The sequence below is a fragment of the Mauremys mutica genome, chromosome 1, assembly GCF_020497125.1.
Source record: "Mauremys mutica isolate MM-2020 ecotype Southern chromosome 1, ASM2049712v1, whole genome shotgun sequence".
NCBI lineage: Eukaryota > Metazoa > Chordata > Testudines > Geoemydidae > Mauremys > Mauremys mutica.
The window spans coordinates 144942466-144961595 of record NC_059072.1 but is presented as its reverse complement, the minus strand read 5'-3'; the positions used below and the strand labels follow the sequence as shown (position 1 = coordinate 144961595).

Here is a 19130-nt window from a genome sequence, read left to right as displayed (position 1 = left end):
CTGTGCTTATCCAGACAAGCTGACTTGGTTTCTCCCCTCCCAATATTATAGCACCATTTGCCCAAGATTCAATTATTTTCCTGGTTTTTCAGTTTCTTTATGTTTGTGCAATAAAGGTCAATATTTTGATAATAAAATACTCTTTATTCCAAGCATGGGGGTTGGGTGCAGGGGCGGGGGTTAATACAGGGAAACTGATGCAATGGAGGGGATGTTATGGGAAGGCACAACACAGATACGTGGCACATATTACTGTGTCTTATTACTGAAATGGGTTTTCAAAGCCTCCCAGAGATGCAGCGCTCCTCACTGGGCTCTTCTTATTGCCATGGTATCTGGCTGCTCAGACTTAGCTGCCAACCTATCTGCCTCCACACCCCACCCCTGCAGAAACTTCTCTCCCTTTGCCTCACAAATATTATGGAGCACACATCAGGCAGTGATAACAATAAGGGTATTACTAGGTATTTGCTAACCAAGTAAGCAAACGATGCCAGTGACCCTTTAAATGTCTAAAGGCATTTTCCACCACCATTCTGCACTTGCTCAGCCTGTTGTGGATATGCTCCTTACTGCTGTTCAGGTGGCCGGTGTATGGCTTCATGAGCCATGGGGGAAAGGGATAGGCTGGGTCTCCCAGAATCACTATTGGCATTTCAACATCATCAATGGTTATTTTGAGATCCGGAAATAAATTCCCCAATTGCAAATTTCTGAACAGACCAGCGCTCTTAAAGATGTGTGGATCATGCACCTTTCCTGACCATCCCACATTGATGTTGGTGAAACGCCCCCTGTAATCCACCAGCACTTGCAACACCATTGAAAAGTGTCCCTTTTGGTTTATGTACTCTTTGGCAAGGTGGTCTGGTGCCAAGATAGGGATATGCATGCCATGGATAGCCCCACCACAGTAAGGGACCTCCATCTTGGCAAAACCATTTGCTATGTCCTGCACATTTCCCAGAATCACTGCACTGCTTATCAGAAGTTGATTAATGGCCCTGAAAACTTGGATAACAACAGCTCCCACAGTGGATTTATCAACTCTGAATTGATTTGCCACTGGCCAATAGCAGTCTGGCATTGCAAGCTTCCATAGAGCAATCACCACTCACTTCTCCAATATCAGAGTGGGTCTCATTTTAGTATTGCTGCACTTCAGGGCTGGGGAAAGCTCTGCACACAGTTTCTGGAAAGTGGCCTTCTGCATTCGAAAGTTCTGCAGCCACTGCTCATCATCCCATAGCCACATAATGATGTGATTCCACCAGTCAATGCTTGTTTCTCGGGACCAGAAACAGCACTCTACCATGTTCAGCTGCAGTGTGATTGCCAGCAGCAACCGGGAATTATTTTGTTCTATGGCTTGCAGAAGGGCTGCTTGAAGGACATTGCAATGTTGCACGCAGCGGCTCCTGTCTCAGCTCTGGAAATACTGCAAGATAAGGCACAAGATGTTTGAAATGCTCACAATAAAAGTGCACAGCTGATAGGGGTCCATGTTTTTCTGACTACACACAGCTAAGCTGAGCTATAAAAAAAAAAAAGCGCAAAAACCACTGAGTTGTTTGTCATTGATATTAGGGTAGGGAGGAAGAGAGGAAACTTCATCATGGGAGTTCGAAGTCAAAACCCCCTGTGGCTAGTTGCACTGTGGGATAGCTACCCACAGTACACTGCTCTCTGCATCGATGCAAGTGCTGCTAGTGAGGATGCACTCCATTGACACAATGAACATGGTGTGGAAATACCTGACCTACTTAATTACTGCGGCAGCTGGATGTCGACTTAAATTAAGTCAACTGAACTTTGTAGTGTAGATATGCCCTAAGTCCAAAATTTAGATCCTCAAAACCCCTGCTCAGCTGTCGCAGTGGCTCCCACACAACTCCCACTTCAGCCATCCCTGTGCACTGTGATATCCCATTGCCATAATAGCTTCTCAGAAACTGTACCATACTGTAGTAGACAATTCATCACCTGGCTGCAGGTGACTTAATATGACTTTTGCATCTCTAACTTTTTTGGATCATTATGCATGACCCCCGACAGAACCCCGACAGATTTATAGAGTATGAGATTATAAAACCAGAAGAGACCTCTGTGATCCTCTTGTCTGATCTTCTGCATAACACAGGCATAGGACTTCCCTGAAGTATATCCTGTTTGAACTAGCACATACTTTTTAGAGTCTTGATTTAAAATTGCCAGTGAAGGAGACTCCTCCATGACCCTGACAATGGACCGGCTCAGTCAGTGAAGGCACCCGGCCAGATTTATTGTCAAATGAAGCACAATAATAGTTCCCCGCACACTCTACAGGACATACTACAAATATGTACCCCATGACAATGGACCGGCTTAGTCAGTGGTGGGACTCTCCACTGCCCCCTAGGTCAGACAAAGACATCCACTCAGGGATGCATTCTTATACACAAGTACAAACAAGTTACAAATCAGTCCTGATGTATTGAGGTGCAACCCCTCTACGTAGCAAGGTACAACCCTTCTACACAGTAAGGTGCTGCCTCTCAACTTGTACATGTTGGTTCTAACAAACAAGTCTATCCATCATATTATCTTTTTGACCCTGTCTTCTAGGATGGGTCAGCCTGTTCCTCATTATCTCTGTGGAATGTGTTCGTACCAGCTATTCTGGTGCCATCCTGGCCCATGTTCATCCTATTAGTACTTGATACCTTTTAGATATGTGTACATGCAATTAGCAGCCTTCTTCTTTCTAACTTCTGTGAGCAGGGCCTGCCTCTGGCTCACAGTTTAACTTTGCTTTATGTTAGCAAAGTCTTGACCATTACTTTAGTTCAGGCCTCAAGCCTCATACCAGGCCTCTGATACCACTGGTTGATGTTTCAGGGCCTCATCTTACTACAGTAAGTTGTATCAGTTTTTAATTATCCTCACTGTTCAAAATGTACACCTTATTTCAATCTGAATTTGTCGAGCTTTGACTTTCAACTTGAGCTCCTTGAATCTACCACTAGAAGGAATGTTTTCAAATATTTAATCATTTTTGTGGCTCTTCTCTGAACCCTTTCCAGCTTATCAACATCATTCTTGAATTGTGGACACCAGAACTGGACAAATGATTTCAGCAGTGGTCACACCAGAGCCTAATACAAAGGTAATATAACCTCCCTACCTGTAACTAGAGTTTCCCCTGTTTATGCATCTAAGGACTGCTTTTTGGCTGCAGCATCTCATTAGAAGCTCATGTTCAGCTGATCCACTCTAGCCTCCAAGTCTTTTCCAGAGTCACTGCTTCCCTGGATCAAGTCCCCCATCCTGTAATTATGACCAATGTTTTTGTTCTTAGATGTATACACATATTTGGCCATATTAAAATGTATATTGTTTGTCTGCATCCAACTTACCAAGCAATGCAGATAGCTGTGTCAGTGAACCATTCTTTATCACTCCACTGATTTGTGTGTCATCTTCAGACTCTGTCAGTGGTGATTTTATATATAGATGGTTTGGACTTTATTTTGTTTGCACATAACAAATGTGATCAAGTCATGATCACAGAATCCCAGGATTAGAAGGGGACTCAGCAGGTCATCTAGTCCAACACCCTACTCAAAGCAGGACTAATCCCTAGACAGATTTTTTTCCCCAGAACTGTAAGTGGACCCCTCAAGGATTGAACTCATAATCCTGGGTTTTAGTAGGCCAATGCTCAAACCATTGAGCTATCCCTCCCCCCATTTATACTTAAGATGATTTTTAGTTCTGTGATCAATTATTTTTTATCTGACAAGATGAGGTCTATCAGAATTCCTCTATGTTGGATCCAACACTTTTTGATTTAGGAAATTGTCATCAATAATATTTAGAAATTCTGAGGCTGATTTAGTACTGTCAGCATGAGATCTCCAGTGTGTGTCACTCAGATTGAAGTCACTATGATTACACCCCTTTTCCCCCCTAGAATGACCAATCATTGAAATAAAACATTGGAGAAAATTCTCATTTGTATGTGAATCACAGGAGCATAGGAATTGACATCCTGCATCAGACCTCAGGTCCATCTACTATAGTATCTTCTCTCTAACAGTGGCCAGCATCAAATGCTTTAGAAGAAGGTGTAAGAATCCTGCAATAGGTAGGTGTGGGATAATCTGTTTCCCACCTAGGTCTCATCCTGATCTCTTACAGTAAGAGATTGACTTAAGCCCTGAAGTATGAAGTTTAAGATCCCTTCCAAATTTTGTCATAATTAGTTATGATAAGTCTGGATATTCTTGTTATCCATTCCCAATCCCTTTTCTAAACTTGCTAATTTTTGGTATCAACCAATTGCTGTGGCAGTGAGTTCCACAGTCTAATTATACATTGTGTGAAAAAGTATTTCCTTTTATCAGTTTTGAATTTGTCCCCTTTTCATTTCATTGACTGTATCTTTGTTCTTGTGTGATACAGAGAACAGAAACACCCAATCTACCTTCTCTAGAGCATTTATTATTTTATATACTTTAGCATATCCCCTATTATTTGTCTCTTTTCTAAAATAGCAATCACAGTCTTTTCATTCTGTCTTCATATGAGTAACTCCATTGACCTCAGTTTAGCTAGGATTCCAGTTTAATGATGCTGATTTGGCTGTAAGAGAATTTTATTCAAAGAGCATCTAAATCAGTGTAATTTACATGGCAAGAAACTGAAAAAATGATGTAACAGGAAAACCAATGAACAGTATGATTTAAGGAGGCAAATGAAATTAATTCAGCACATTGGAGTGGGAGACAAACACATACTCTCTAATTTACTCCTTCTGTACCTTTTTTGTGTAAATTGCACTAGTTTAGACTCTCTTACACAATTTGCCAACCTTTAATTGAAACCAACCTACATAAAATCTCTACATATGGACCAATGTCTCATGCCAGATGCATCCTCTAGTGCTTCTGATTCATATGGCTAATAATAGTGGCTTATGCTATATTATAACATCTAACATTTTCTACTTTTCATCTGCTTTCATTTCCTTTGGTAAGATTTTCCATCAATAGTATGTTTGCACTATACTGAGAATTCTTTAGGTGATTTTTCCTCATATTGAAACTCCTATTGTGGCCCCTCACATTTTTCAAGTAAACAGTTTTCTGCCCAGGACTTTCTGATGGGCTATTTGCATGGCCTTGTTTCTCAGGCTGTAAACCATGGTGTTTAGCATGGGAGTCACCATGATATGGTGTGTATGGGAGAGATAGTCCCTTTTGGTGATTTGAACTGCCGTACTCCTTGTTTCTTTTCCTCTCTGGTCCTCACTGTACACCCACCTCTCACAGCTGTCTCCAAGTAGCTGTAAGTATGTGATAGTGGCCACAACCCAGTAAACCACCTTGGCAGGGGGCTAAACCAGGTGAGGGTAACCGAAGTGTGGAAACTGACAGTGATTTAAGGATTGCCCTCCAAAGCATATGAAGATTGTTCTGGTAGCCAAGGCAGAAGAGACCATATCTTAGTCCAACGGCTTGAAAAGCAGTGCAGCAATGTATTGTGGAAGGCACAAGGCATGTTGGAGCATTACAGAAGTCATGGATATCCACTGCAGTTAAAGAAGCCTCCAGTTGTAACAACCTTTGTGCCACTGGGCCAAGCTTCAGCAGCCAAAGGAATGAGATTGTCCCAGTGCACAACTCTCCCATTTTAATCAACCCCATGCATACATTATTCATGAACATCTCTCTTCAAAAATCCTGTGGCAATGGGGGAGTGGCAAAGTGACTGGTGAAGATGATTACTGGCAGTCCTAGCCACAAGCCTGAATGCCGGTGTCCTGGGACATTGGTCGCCCATCCCTGACCAAAGGGCAGCAGGGAAGCTCAGCAACACCCCAGGTGACAGAGCAGCCCTTTCTAGGCTTGCACTGCTCTCCCTTTGTAAGGGAAGGGACTAGAAAAGGTGCCTCAAACATTGCCTGCCCACATCAAATCCGGCCAGTTTACCCCAGCTGGTGGAACATCCTCAACGCAGTCGAAAACCAAAGATAACTAGAAAAGCACTACAGATTGTAGCTTGGAACATCAGGACTATGATAAACAAAGGTGATACTTCTTTATTCGAAAGAAGAACAGCTCTCCTTTCAAAGGAGCTAGCCTGGTATGACATTGACATTGCAGCACTTAGTGAAACTAGATTGGCAGACAAGGGCATTATTACAGAACCAGCTGGGGGTTACACCTTCTTTTGGAAGAGAAAAGAACCACACAAAGATAGAATCCATGGAGTGGGAATTACCATCAAGACCAAACTCTTGCCATGTCTTGAAGACTATCCAATAGGCATCAACGAAAGGCTCATGAAACTCTGGTTACCACTAAATATGTCACGTTTTGCTACCCTCATTAGTGCATATGCTCCCACCTTAACAAACCCTGATGATGCTAAGGAATGGTTCTGCTCTGATCTTGACTCTCTCATCAAGTCAACACCACAAAGTGACAAACTAATCATCCTAGGAGATTTCAATGCAAAAGTAGGTAAAGATAACAACAACTGGCAAGGTGTCATTGGAAAAAATGACATTGTAAAAATGAACAAAAATGATCTCCTACTCCTAAACAAGTGTGCAGGACATAGCCTGACAATTGCAAATACCTTCTTCGGACAGGCAGACAAATATAAAACTACATGGATGCACCCCAGATCCAAACAATGGCATCTAATAGATTACATCACTGTCCGACAATGTGACATAAGGGATGTCAGGATCACCAGGGCCATGTGTGGAGCAGAATGTTGGACGGATCATAGAATGATTAGGTCAATACTGAATCTACACTTTGTACCCACGCACCTGAAATGCCCAAAAACAATCAAGATGACCCCTGATATTGCTAAACTAAACCATCCATCCTATCGAGACAAGATACAAGTGCACTAGAAACCTACCTTGGTGACAACCCTGTCTCATGGGAGGAATTCAGAGATACAGTATAAAAAACTGCAACTGACATCCTTGGACAGAAGAAAAGGGCTCACTGTGACTGGTTTGAAGAAAATGCTGAGGAAATCACAGTATTCTTAAAAGAAAAAATGAGGCTTTCCAAATCTAGCAAAATAATATTCAGTCCGCCTCAAAGAGAGACAGATTCAAACACCTGCAAAGCAAGGCACAAAGACAACTACACTAAGGCTGTGTCCTTGTCCCTGTATTGTTCAACTTCTTCTTCACCCAAGTTCTCAGCCATGCTACAAATGGACTCCACAGAGGCATATGCATCAAATACAGAAACGACAGCTCAGTCTTCAATCTTATAAGGCTTGAAGCAAAAACAAACGTGACAGCACTACTAATAAGAGAAGAAATCTTTGAAGATGATTGTGCTATCCTGGCACACAAAGAAGGAGATCTCCAGTGCATTGGAGATCACTTCACTGAAGCATCAAAATTGTTTGGCTTTGCAGTCAGCCTAGAGAAAACTGTGGTGTTGTATCAATCATCTTCACCACTCCTCGTCATATCCCCTAGCACAGTGCTTCCCAAAGCCGGTCCACCGCTTGTTCAGGGAAAGCCTCTGGCAGTCCGGGCTGGTTTGTTTACCTGCCGCGTCCTCAGGTTTGGCCAATCGTGGCTCCCACTGGCTGTGGTTCACCATCCCAGGCCAATGGGGGCTGCAGGAAGCGGTGTGGGCTGAGGGATGTGCTGGCCCCCTTTCCCACAGCCCCCATTGGCCTGCAGCAGCAAACCGTGGCCAAAGACCATGATCGGCCAAACCTGCGGACACGGCAGGTAAACAAACCATCCCAGACTGCCAGGGGCTTTCCCTGAACAAGCAGCGGCCCAACTTTGAGAAGCACTGCCCTAGCATATCCATTAGTGGAATGCAACTAAAGTAAGTTAACAATTTTACCTATCTTGGAAGCAATATCTCCAATGATGGATCTCTTGATAAAGAAATCACAAACAGGATACAGAAAGCTTCTCATTCATTGGGAAAGCTACATAACAAAGTCCTAAAATCCCACACCATAACCCTTTCAACAAAAATAAAACATTACAAATCTTTTGTTCTCATGTCTCTCCTCTATGGCTGTGAGACCTGGACACCATATGGATGGCATATCAAACAGTTAGAGGCCTTCCATAAGGGGTCTCTGTGAGCCATTATGGGGCTCCTCTGGCAGAACAAAATTACCAACCTGAAGGGTCTCCAAAAGTCAAATGACATAAGCATCTAGGCCATGCTGATAAAAGCCCAACTACATTGGGTTGGACACATCATTAGGATGTCTGAACATTGACTCCCCAGAAAATTTTTCTATGGAGAATTGGCACAAGGACGCCAGAATCAAGGCCGCTCCAGAAAGTGCTACAAGGACAGCATCAAGAACAGTGTACACTTGGTGCAATAAAACCAGATGATCTTGAGAAGGCTGTGTTAAACAGATCATCAGGGCAGCACACAACACTCCAAGCTTTCCAAGTCTTTGAAGAGGACAGAAATAATTGATTGTTAGCTGCAAGGGATAAGTGTCATACTACTGCTATAGCTACCAAGACACTCGCCAATGACTTTGTCTGCCCGATCTGCTCACAAGCATGCACATCACATTTCGCACTTCAGAGTCACTCCATAAAAAGAGATAGTATGAAAATGTCATCATCGAACCGATGGACTACACACACACCACTCTATACATGACAGAAATCAGAGTGTCCTTGTCCAGGGAGTAAGTGGATTTGGGTCTTAAATAGACAATGGAAGCACATCCAAAGTGCATGACAAGTGCAATGGGGTGGGAAATGCAAATGTAAAAGGCTTTATGCTTCCCCTCGGCAAAGGGGATTTTCAGGATGATGTTAAAAATTAAAATATAAGAGAGCAGGAACAATAGGAATGATAGCAATATAGTCAACATACAAACAATAAAAAATGATAATTTGAACAGTATAATTTCCAATGTAAGCCATTTTAATCACTAGTGTCATATCACAAATAAGGGGCTGGGGGAGTTTAACCTTAACCTTGTTGGATGCTGCAATGAAGACACTAGAAGATCCATGTTCCCATTTTGTCCTCCCAGCTGGGATCCCATTAGGCCACCCTTGGCCAGGGCAAGTGCCATGTGTTGATAAATTGTATAGTCAATTAGTTGACCACACTTTGGTTCATTATAAAATATATTCAAGAGATCAAATAACCTGTGTCATTCAGGTTTATTGCTATAAGTGAATAATAATACAGTACATGAAGAATCATAGAATTTAAGGGCTGGAGGGAACTCAGAAGGTCTTCTAGTCCAACCTCCTGCTCAAGGCAGGACCAATCCCCAATTATTTATTTATTTAGCCCCAGATCCCTAAATGGCCCCCTCAAGGACTGAATTCACAACCTGGGTTTAGCAGGCCAATGCTCAAACCACTGAGCTATCCCTCCCCCCACCCCAAAAAATAAAAAAAAAATAGTAATAGGAGATATACCTATCTCCTAGAACTGGAAGGGACTTTGAAAGGTCATCAAGTCCAGCCCCCTGCCTTCACTAGCAGGACCAAGTACTGATTTTTGCTCTAGACCCCTAAGTGGCCCCCTCAAGGATTGAATTCACAAGCCTGGGTTTAGTAGGCCAATACTCAAATCACTGAGCTATCCCTTCCCCCACAAGTCTCTGATAAGCCATCTTGTGCAGTGATGTTACATTCACCTTACGCAGAAGGTGTGCTCCCAAAATTACACCTCTGCAGCATCTTTTTATACCCAACCTGCTTACAAGTCCAAGGAACAGTGTACATCATCTGAAACTAGATTTCACCGATCAGCTTTCTAACTTGTTCTTCTGGTACCATAGTTTACCTCTCATCTCTTTGTTCCGAACATGTGCATTCCAGGTACCCAAGAATGTGAAGGCATCTCCTAGGTTTGTAGCTGGGTACAACAATTGTATGTTTTGTCCTTTTCCTTTGGGACATTCAAGTACTGGTCTTTGAGTATAGCTCCCTGCCTACTGCTACAGTAAAATTTAGCTAATACAAGGTGTTATGGGATAGTTAGCATAAGAGAACAGGGTATAGGCCAATTTAGGCTACATAGCTGTTATATTATTTATACTTAATGCATATATATATATATATATGCAGCAAAATGGGGAGATTATATCCTAAGTGAGAAACATCCTTAAACCCAGGCACTAATTCAACCACATAATCACAGGAGAGCTGCGGGACTTGTGCTGTAGACCCTGGGTGTCCCCATCTCAGGGCAGGTCATCTGTCCTGGGGGTTGGGGTCATGCACTGGCTGGGGGAGGGTTAAAGGTCACTTCTAGGGTGCAAACTCTCATCCCCTCTCCTGGCCTGAGCCCAATCAAATCCCTGTGTGAGCCCCTCCCAGACAGGAACAAACTTCCCCTCTCCTCACCCTGGGGCAGGGACATGTCACCCCATTTCACAGGAGGAGCTGAGGGAAAGAGTCAGTGGCCTGGCCCAGGTCATCCCAGCCCTGCAGGAGATCTGGGCACCAACTTGCTCCCCCTGTAGTACCATTCCCACCCCATAAGGGCACCCAGGCCTGCCCCCCTTTATCCTCTGCCCCAGGCCCTTCTCCTCCTGGTCTCTGGGAAGGGAGGAAGCTCTGTCCATTTTCCCCTCACTCTGTATTCCAGTGGTGGGACACCGCCCCCCCCTGCCCCAGCCACCTACACAGATGTTACCTTCAGCTGGCCTGGCTTGGGGAGGAGTGGGGCCAGGGGACCTTGTCCCATCACACTGAGCACTGCCTAAGCAGGAGACATGCCCCAAATGGAGGTAAGAGCCATCCCCTCCTGGACGACTTGGGCACTAGGGATGGCGATCTGGGCCCCAGTGCAGACTGGCTAGGATTTCCCCATTCCTGGATCCCAGTCCTGGCACAGAGACGTCTTTCTCATTGAGCCACCCTTGTCTTATTCCCAGGAATAGGCTCCTCTGAGATGCCCTGGACTCCTGAGAGCATTTCTGGCAGGAGGCCCCCATGCTCTCTGAGGGGAAGATACTGTCCCTGGTTCTGCTCAATCATTGAGACCATTTCCATTGCCTGCCCCTCCAGCACGACAGTGGGCCCCTTAGCTCAGCTCAGCACAGGCCTGAAATGAGGAGCACGGAGACCCCACTATGGAGCAGCAGAGGAGAAATGGCCCAGCAGGCCCCTTCCATCAGGCCTTAGTAGGGGGGAAAGAGGTTGAAAGAGCTAGCTCTTGTCTGGGGCCCCACCTAGGGGCCAGGTGAAGCCCCCACAAGCTGCACCTAGGGCAGGAGGGAGGGCAGTCAAGGTTTGTCAACAAGCATCCCAATCCCTACAGGAACTCTGAGGGCTCCCCCATTGGGCCCTGAGCCCCCACCATTCCCCTCTGGGTTAGTGACCCAGGCTTTCTCAGGGACAGAGAGAATTGAGGCTTTTTTTAATTGCTCTCTGAAGGGCCCGTCATGCTTGCCCACCATCCCTATCACCTGGAGAGAGAGACTCCTTGCTCAGGGACTGGTGGCTGAAGGTGAAATGCTGGTGGAGGCAGAGGACAGGCCAGGGAAGGGATCTACTGGCTGAATGATCTGCTGCTGCACCAGAGGTGTAAAGAACCCAGCCAGGCAACAGGACACCTAGAAATAAGCCCCCTCCTCTGAGACTGACCCCAGCCATACAAGGGGGCACCTCCAGCAATGACTCTCCCTGGTGTGTTAGCGCCTTTTGTTCCCTGTAGTGATCTGGTTCCCAACACTATCTCCCTGGCTGACACAAAAGCAACTGAAAGGGAAGCCCCTGGGTCAGGTCACCCCATATAACACTTGATTCTTGTTGGATTTCTACTAGAACTCACCCTAGAGCCCCTTCCCTTCCCTGGTGCCTGAGAAGGGTGAGGGGTTCTTTAGCAGAGGGATAGCTCCATGTTTGCTCTGGAGAGCTGTGCAGTGAGAACCTTCCCCTCATCACTAGCTATCCTAACCCTTCATGTAGGCAGCAATCCGTGGTGGAGCCATGGGATCCAGGAGGGATAACATGGAAGATCATCTCCTGCCTCTCCTGGTGAGTGACATGTCTAAAGCTCTGCCAGTTTGGCTGGCGATTTCTAGTTTAAGTTGGTGAGTAGCTGCTGCCAAGGTAAATTGAGCCTCCTGCGGGCATCCAGACCACCCCTTGATATCTGTTTGTCCCAGTGATATCATAGAGGTGTCACATCGCTGCCTTCTCCTTGTTGTGACTCTTAGTAAGGAATGAAATGACATTTTCCAGCCTATTGAATTTTTCTCCTTGGTTCAATTTTTATTAGTGTCACAACTTCAAAGTCACTAAACACATTTTCATTCTTTTTCCAAATGATCTTGGTCTCCATGAACAGAAGTCAATAACTTGGCAAGTGCCCAGTGAAGTGAAAGGAAGCACACTGAGAATAGCTGTGACATTACTATGGGGGTGACCATCAAAGCATGAGGCTCTGTAGCAGAGCTCCAAGCCCAGGCCCCACTATGAAGTCAGCTGGGATCCTCGACAGAGATGTGTCTTCCAGCACTTCCTAAATCAATCAGTGCTACACCCCCAGCCCCACACTGGCCTGCCCCCATCCCATCAATCAATGAAAGAGCCCCAGGCCCACATCAACTTTGCACCCCCAGCCCCACATCATTCCATTGACTCATTTCACCTAGGATCCTCCTGCAGCTTCAGGGGGTCTTTGCCAGTGCTGCAGGGAGGAGAAGCAGACTGACCCATTGTTTACAGTAAAGGTGAGTAGGATAACCCTGAGCTGATCTTTCTGCTCAGTACTGTCCTCTCCCCTTCAATAAGGATGGTGTCAATTGCTCCCTCCCCCACTTCTACCTGAAGACAGCTCTGGCCCCTGATGGGAGGGGGGACACACTGTCTGACACCTGCAGCAGCCCTGGTTGGCTGCTGTTCCCCAGGAGGTGGGCAAATGGGGAAGGCAGCCAATCAGAAGGATTGCCCCTAGGCAGGGTTTGAAATGCATGAGAGCTGAAATCTTGAGTCATTCCCAGACTGGCTCCAGCTAGGGCTGAAATTGTGTCACTGGCCATGAAATCCCAGGCGCTGGCTGCTGTGCTAGGAGCGCTGCAGTGGTGGAGCAGCAGCCCCTGCTGCAGATCCTAGGATGTTGTGACTGAGGGCAGCAGCACCTACAGGAGGAGCAGGAAACATCTCCCTCCCAGACTGGAGTGATAAGTGATGCGGGTGCAAGGGGTTGGAGGTGGCAGTGCTATTGCATAGGATCCAAGGGAGATGGGGCCCACGGAGGAGAGAAGAGAGACAGACCAATAGCTAAATGTGCTGCATGACAATAGCAACCAACAATTATTAGATGTGGCTGCATTTCCCTTTCTGACATGGTGCCATGGGCAGGAAATGGCTATTGCAGTAAAATGCTGCTGGAACAGAATCTCCTTGCTGTTGGGTGGAGGCCGAGCAGAGGCTCTTGCTGATGTGACCATTCCGGGTGGTCCCTAGAGGTCGGATAGAGCAGAGATCACTGCATCCAAACTCTATCTGCCTTTGGTTTTCCCATCAGTTTCTGCACTATGTGAACTGTCATTAAAAAAATAAAAAAGTTTCTTTCCCCTGTAGCAGTAAAAGAAATCTTCCAAATCTTGCAGTGCTCTCTGCCTAGGTCCATAGAGACAGCTTGAATCAATCACTCTGAGATGGGCCTTCTGAATCTGGTGACTATAGAAATTTCTCCATAGTTAACAATGGCATCTCTGATCATTGCAGCCCATTGGAGTTGTGGGGAAAGTCCTAATTGGTACCAAATTATAAAAAAAGAAGCAAAGCACAGACTGGGTGCACATTTCCTATAATGAGAAGATTTATTGAAGAGAACTAATACATGTTCAGGATATGGACCTGGAGAAAAGCTTCATGGAAGGAAGCAATAGGCCTAAGTTCAGGTAAAAAAAGACACATGTTGCCATGGACCCCTGTGATTGGAAGGGTGAAGTGCAGTGAAATGGCCCTTTCTGTGACTGAACATAGAGGAAAATGGGAAACACGATCACTTGTTCATCATTCACCACAGTCCTGGAGGAAAAAGTAAAGCAGAAACATCAGCGAGAACAAGGCAAACACAGAATTCATAGATTCTAGGAGAGGACGGATTCAGTCTTGAATACTGTGTACAGATGTCGTCTCCACATCTCAATACAAGCATCCCAATCCCTACAGGAACTCTGAGGGCTCCCCCATTGGGCCCTGAGCCCCCACCATTCCCCTCTGGGTTAGTGACCCAGGCTCTCTCAGGGACAGGTGTTATATATAACACCTACAGGAACTTCTATCAACCTCTTTACCCCACCTCGGTGCATCTACTCAGTGCAGCTCCCCACTTACTTCACCTTTCTTCTTGCTCTCCACTCACCACCTTCACCACATTCTCCTTGTATCTGCTCAGTGTCTCCAGCTCTCACTTACCTTTCCCAGGCTATTCAGGGGCAGCCTCATTGCAGAGTGACTTGTATTCTGCAACAGCGTTCTCGTCTGGAAGAGATGGGAACATTCCCATTGCAGTAAGAAGTCACTCCATCTCTGATGCCCATCACACAAACCTCCCCTCCCTGTGGAGTATCCCTGATCCATAGAAGCTCAGAATGGATCTCTTTGAAATCTTCTCAGTTCTAGTTCATCACCTATTCCACAGCAGGCTTGTAATGCACATTCAGCACAGATGGCCTGAGCCAAAGCTCATTGAAGTAAACAGGTGTCTCTCCATTGACTTGAGTAGGTTTGGCTCAAACCCCTATTGAGTTCCAAGGCCCTCATCAGCCTCCCAGTTGTAATGGCCCTCCATCAACTTTAGTAAATGCAGTGACACTTCCTCCCATTTGGTGTATGGTCTAAACAAAACCCTCCTACCTGTTTCATAGTAATCGTAGATCAACACTGAAGCTGGTTTGATGTTGGACACAGGAAGGTCTTGTTCAACTGAGAAAGAGAAACTGATAGTCTTCCATGAGACCTGGGAATGTGAGGGACAGAGGTCGGCATCAGCTTTTGTTCATAGAACACTGACTCTTCTGTAAAGGGTCAACCCCAGGGACTGCTAAGCTGTGGTGGGTTCCCAACACACACACACACCCTGTGTGCATGATGCACTCTAGCCCTGGCATCCATTATTTACCTGCCTGTAGCAGTCATTTTAGAAACACAGTCTTAGAGAGAGGTTTTTTTTTAATGTTATTGGTTCTAATTTTCCTCTCCTTCCTGTATTGCTGTGATCCTGAGTCATCATGAGCCCCAATACACAGGGCTCAGAGGAAGCAAAAACAACATCTAAAAAGGCCCTAAAATAGCCTAAATCCCAAATGGTCATGACATTGAAGTCTAATGTTTTGCAGTCCCTCCAAGCATAGAAGTGAGGGTGTGCATCCCATGGAGAAGCTGGGAATCTCCCCTTTCCAATGGTGTAAACTCTCCCATTGCTAGTCCTGCAGGGCCTCAGGGGAATCAACTTTCAAGATGCAACACTTTTTTCTGACTAGAAAAGCTGCTTCTGGGGCAGGACTGTGTCCTGCTAGCTCCAGTTCTGAGGCAGGTGCAATTTGAATGGAGGGAAGGTGGAAATTCTCTATGTGGCAGGTGTGAGGAGGAGAAGAAACATCAACATTTCCAGACCAGATAAAACTAGTGCTCCATCTAGTGCAGTATCCTGTCTGTGCTAGTGGCAGCTGCTTTAGAGTAGAGTAAACCTCCTAGTGGAGCTATATGCACACTGGGGAGGTTGCTCCCTGGCTCCCAGCAATGAAGTTTATCACACATATGTGGAGTGGTTATGCATGTATCTTCTATGCAAAATTAAAACCTGATAAACCCAAACCAAATAATTGATTTTCCAGAACTCACACTCTCCAGATAGAAGAGGACGTGGTTTTGCTTGGTTTCTACCTGCATCACTTTCTGATCCTCACGAAGCTTTAGACGAGGAAATGTGGGAAATATTAAAATATTAATAATCACTGAAAGCAAGACACCCCAGAATCTGCAGTAAATGACTGAGCCCAAGTGTTATCTAATGGATAGCATGGGTCACTAAAAATAATCACTTGCTAGAGACCCAAGTGTGTAGTGGCTTTGTCAAGAAATGCACATACTTAAACATTTATACAGGAGACAGTCCGTTTGGAATTCCAGTTGGTTAATCTAATTCAGTGATCCTCAACCTTGTACATATTAGGACACCTCCCTCCCCTGAATCTCACTCCCATTTAGCCAGGTTCTATCTGGGAGCTCCGTACAATTTAGCAATCTAGGAAACAGGGTAGTTGTGACACCCTGACCCCTGCTCAGGACTCCTGGAGGGTATCACCCCCAGGCTGAGAATACATAATCTATTCAAGTGCTACAGACACATTAAAATCCCTAGGAAAGTGGTTTTTCAGTGCTAACCAGGCCCCCCTTTTTATCCAGTCCATGTTGTAATATTCTGTAACCCCCTTTTCCCCTGAGGTGGCTTATTCATGTGACTGCCATTCCTTACCTTCTGAAGGGATGAACTGACAGGTACAAAGCCAGAGAGCATCTTGACGTCGATAATGGCCATATTGGAGATATTGCGTTTCCCGGTGTAACTGAAATGAGAGGGACTTGGTCACTCTGGACCATGAATGTGGAGGAAACACAATGACACCTTCGGCTCCAGAGCGCACACAGTCTGCAAAGGCCTTTTCAAATTGCATGTGATTGCTGATCATTTATTAACATGGAAGAGGTGTGGAAATGACCAATGATAGATGTTCAAGAAGGGGACAAGTATCCCCAGGGAGGGACAGTTGTCTGGAAAGAGGTGGTATCCCTGGGGTTTGGGGTAAGTATCTATCAGGCCAAGGCAATTAGTACCCTGAGGCATTTTACACAGACCATCTAATAGCCCTTTAATATTTGTAATCTGTTCCTTCAAAAGCCATCCCGTTTTAACCAGCCAGTTCTTGTCATCCAGGCAACTGAAGGGAGGTTACCTGGTTGAGAGGACGATATCAAACTTTGCCCGGAAACTGTCTGCGCAGGAAGCATTTGCTGTCTGCACTGAGAGAGAGAACCCAGAAGTCTTATTGGGAAGAAGGATGTTGTATCTCAGGGTTGTCTGGAACAGATGAAAAAATGGTAATGAAAATTAGAAATCAGTCTGAGCTATTGACCCACCTGTTGTGGTGCCTGGCAACCCCTTTTTTTGCTCCTTGGACTAGAGAAATCCTGACTGAATGCATCAACTCACCAAGGGTATCATTTAGTGACTGGAGAACTACTTCAGCAAACCACTAAACTGCCAAGCTCTCCATCAGTAACATTAAAAACCTTCCCTTCCCCACAACAGAGGTTCCATCCAGCTGAACAATGTCAGAAATAAGTCTGTCACCAAGTGGACAGCCAGAAGTGTGGGGAAAAAAATGGTAATCCCCATTAGCCTTTTGATCTGCCTAGGGATTTATAGGGTTCTCTTTTAAACTCTGAAGTAGGGAAATGCTATCACTGTAACTGAGTAGGACATGTCTGGATCAGATTTATGAATTCTATTGTACACTATGTGTTGAACACTCATCTGGACTTGTGCAAGGGTAGCCTGTTGCACTGCATTCCAGACAGCTGCCCTAGCTCCTTTCTGAAGGACCATCACTGAGCGTCATCTGGGGCTACTGATTCTGAATGACTGAACTATTGGCCCATCCCCATGTAACAATGCTCTACACTGGACCCACAATGGGAGAGGGCAAGCATAACTGGGGGATCTGGAGCATCTCAGTTCAAGCACATGGCTCAGAGTCATGGCCCTATTTAAGAGCAAGATTCTGCTCTGTGCAAGGGCCCATCCACTGCAACATGTAAGAAGGGCTTGAAAGAGAGAGGGCAGAAGAGAATTTCAGGCTAAGCAGGGTCTGACAAACCAGGGACTTACAGAAGGGATGAGATCGGACTCGGGACAGTGTGTCTCCGGGCTTCTGTTATTTTCAAAGATCTGTAACTCTTGAATGCTTTAAAAGTAAAGCCACGATGGTTAAGAAACACCTTTGCTAAGCCTGTGTTGCTTACTTTCCTGCCAAAGACCCAGTAGAGGCCCAGAGATCCTTAGCCTAGCTGGGACTCTGACGGAGTATGCGTAAGCAACTGGGAGGCTTGAGAGGTTTCAGGATCTAGGGCAGCTGGATGGCAGCACCCCATATACCAGCAGATCTGAGCTTCTGAGTGCTCTGGGGAGTCTCAGATCTGGGTAGAGTCTAGTCATTGTTTCTAGCTCTAATTGGCTTGGACTGGGCCCACTCACAACAATGATTGGGCCCACTCACAACAGACTGATGACTATACGGGGGTACTGCACCAGGTTGTAACAATATCCATTTTACAGATGGGAATTGAGACACATAGAGATTAAGTGACTTGCCCAAAGTCACATAGGCAACTTTGCCAAAGCCAGGAATTCAACCCAGATCCCCCGAGTCCAGTGCATTGATCACATCACTATCCTTCCTCTCATTGATTGTGTTGTCTGGAGATGGCAAAGTAAGGTTCAAAGTTTGTTGTCCTTTAGTCTGACATTTGTCTAGGAGGATCCTTTCCACCATGACTAGCACACTATATGGGTTAAGATTCAAGGTGCAGCCACTCAGCAGGAACAAGGGGGCAGTGCTATTCATAGAATTCAAGATCAGAAGGGACCATTATGATCATCTAGTCTGACCTCCTGCAAGATGCAGGCCACATAAGCCGATCCACCCACTCCTGAAATAATTCTCTCCCTTGACTCTGCTGTTGAATGCTCCAAATCATGATTTAAAGACTTCAAGTAGCAGATAATCCACCAGCAAGCGACCCCTGCCCCATGCTTTGGAGGAAGGCGAAAAAGCTCCAGGGCCACTGCCAATCTACCCTGGAGGAAAATTCCTTCCCGACCCCAAATATGGTGGTCAGCTGAACCCCGAGCATGCGGGCAAGACTCTCCAGCCAGACCCTCTGGAAAAAGGCTAACAATATCCTATCATTGACCCTTTGTACTAATTACCAGTGTGGCATGTAATTGACCTATTGACTAAACCCGTTATCCTATCATACCATCCCCTCCATAAACTTATCTAGCTTAATCTTAAAGTCATGGAGGTCCTTCGCCCCCACTGTTTCCCTCGGTAGGCTGTTCCAGAAT

At 45.6% G+C, this 19130-nt stretch overlaps 1 protein-coding gene across 1 annotated transcript in view; it reads right to left on the bottom strand.

Annotated features, from left to right (window-relative positions):
* Positions 1-13852: 13852 nt before the first annotated feature.
* The window catches only part of LOC123378672 (ovostatin-like), a 55691-nt gene continuing 50413 nt past the window's right edge, over positions 13853-19130 (bottom strand). The window contains exons 31-36 of the mRNA XM_045032752.1: positions 16957-17081; positions 16479-16569; positions 15845-15913; positions 14858-14960; positions 14417-14482; positions 13853-14026 (exon numbers count right to left, since the gene is read on the bottom strand). Coding sequence (XP_044888687.1) covers positions 14427-14482; positions 14858-14960; positions 15845-15913; positions 16479-16569; positions 16957-17081 — 444 coding nt within the window. The 3' untranslated portion in view covers positions 13853-14026; positions 14417-14426. The remainder of the gene's footprint in view (positions 14027-14416; positions 14483-14857; positions 14961-15844; positions 15914-16478; positions 16570-16956; positions 17082-19130) is intronic.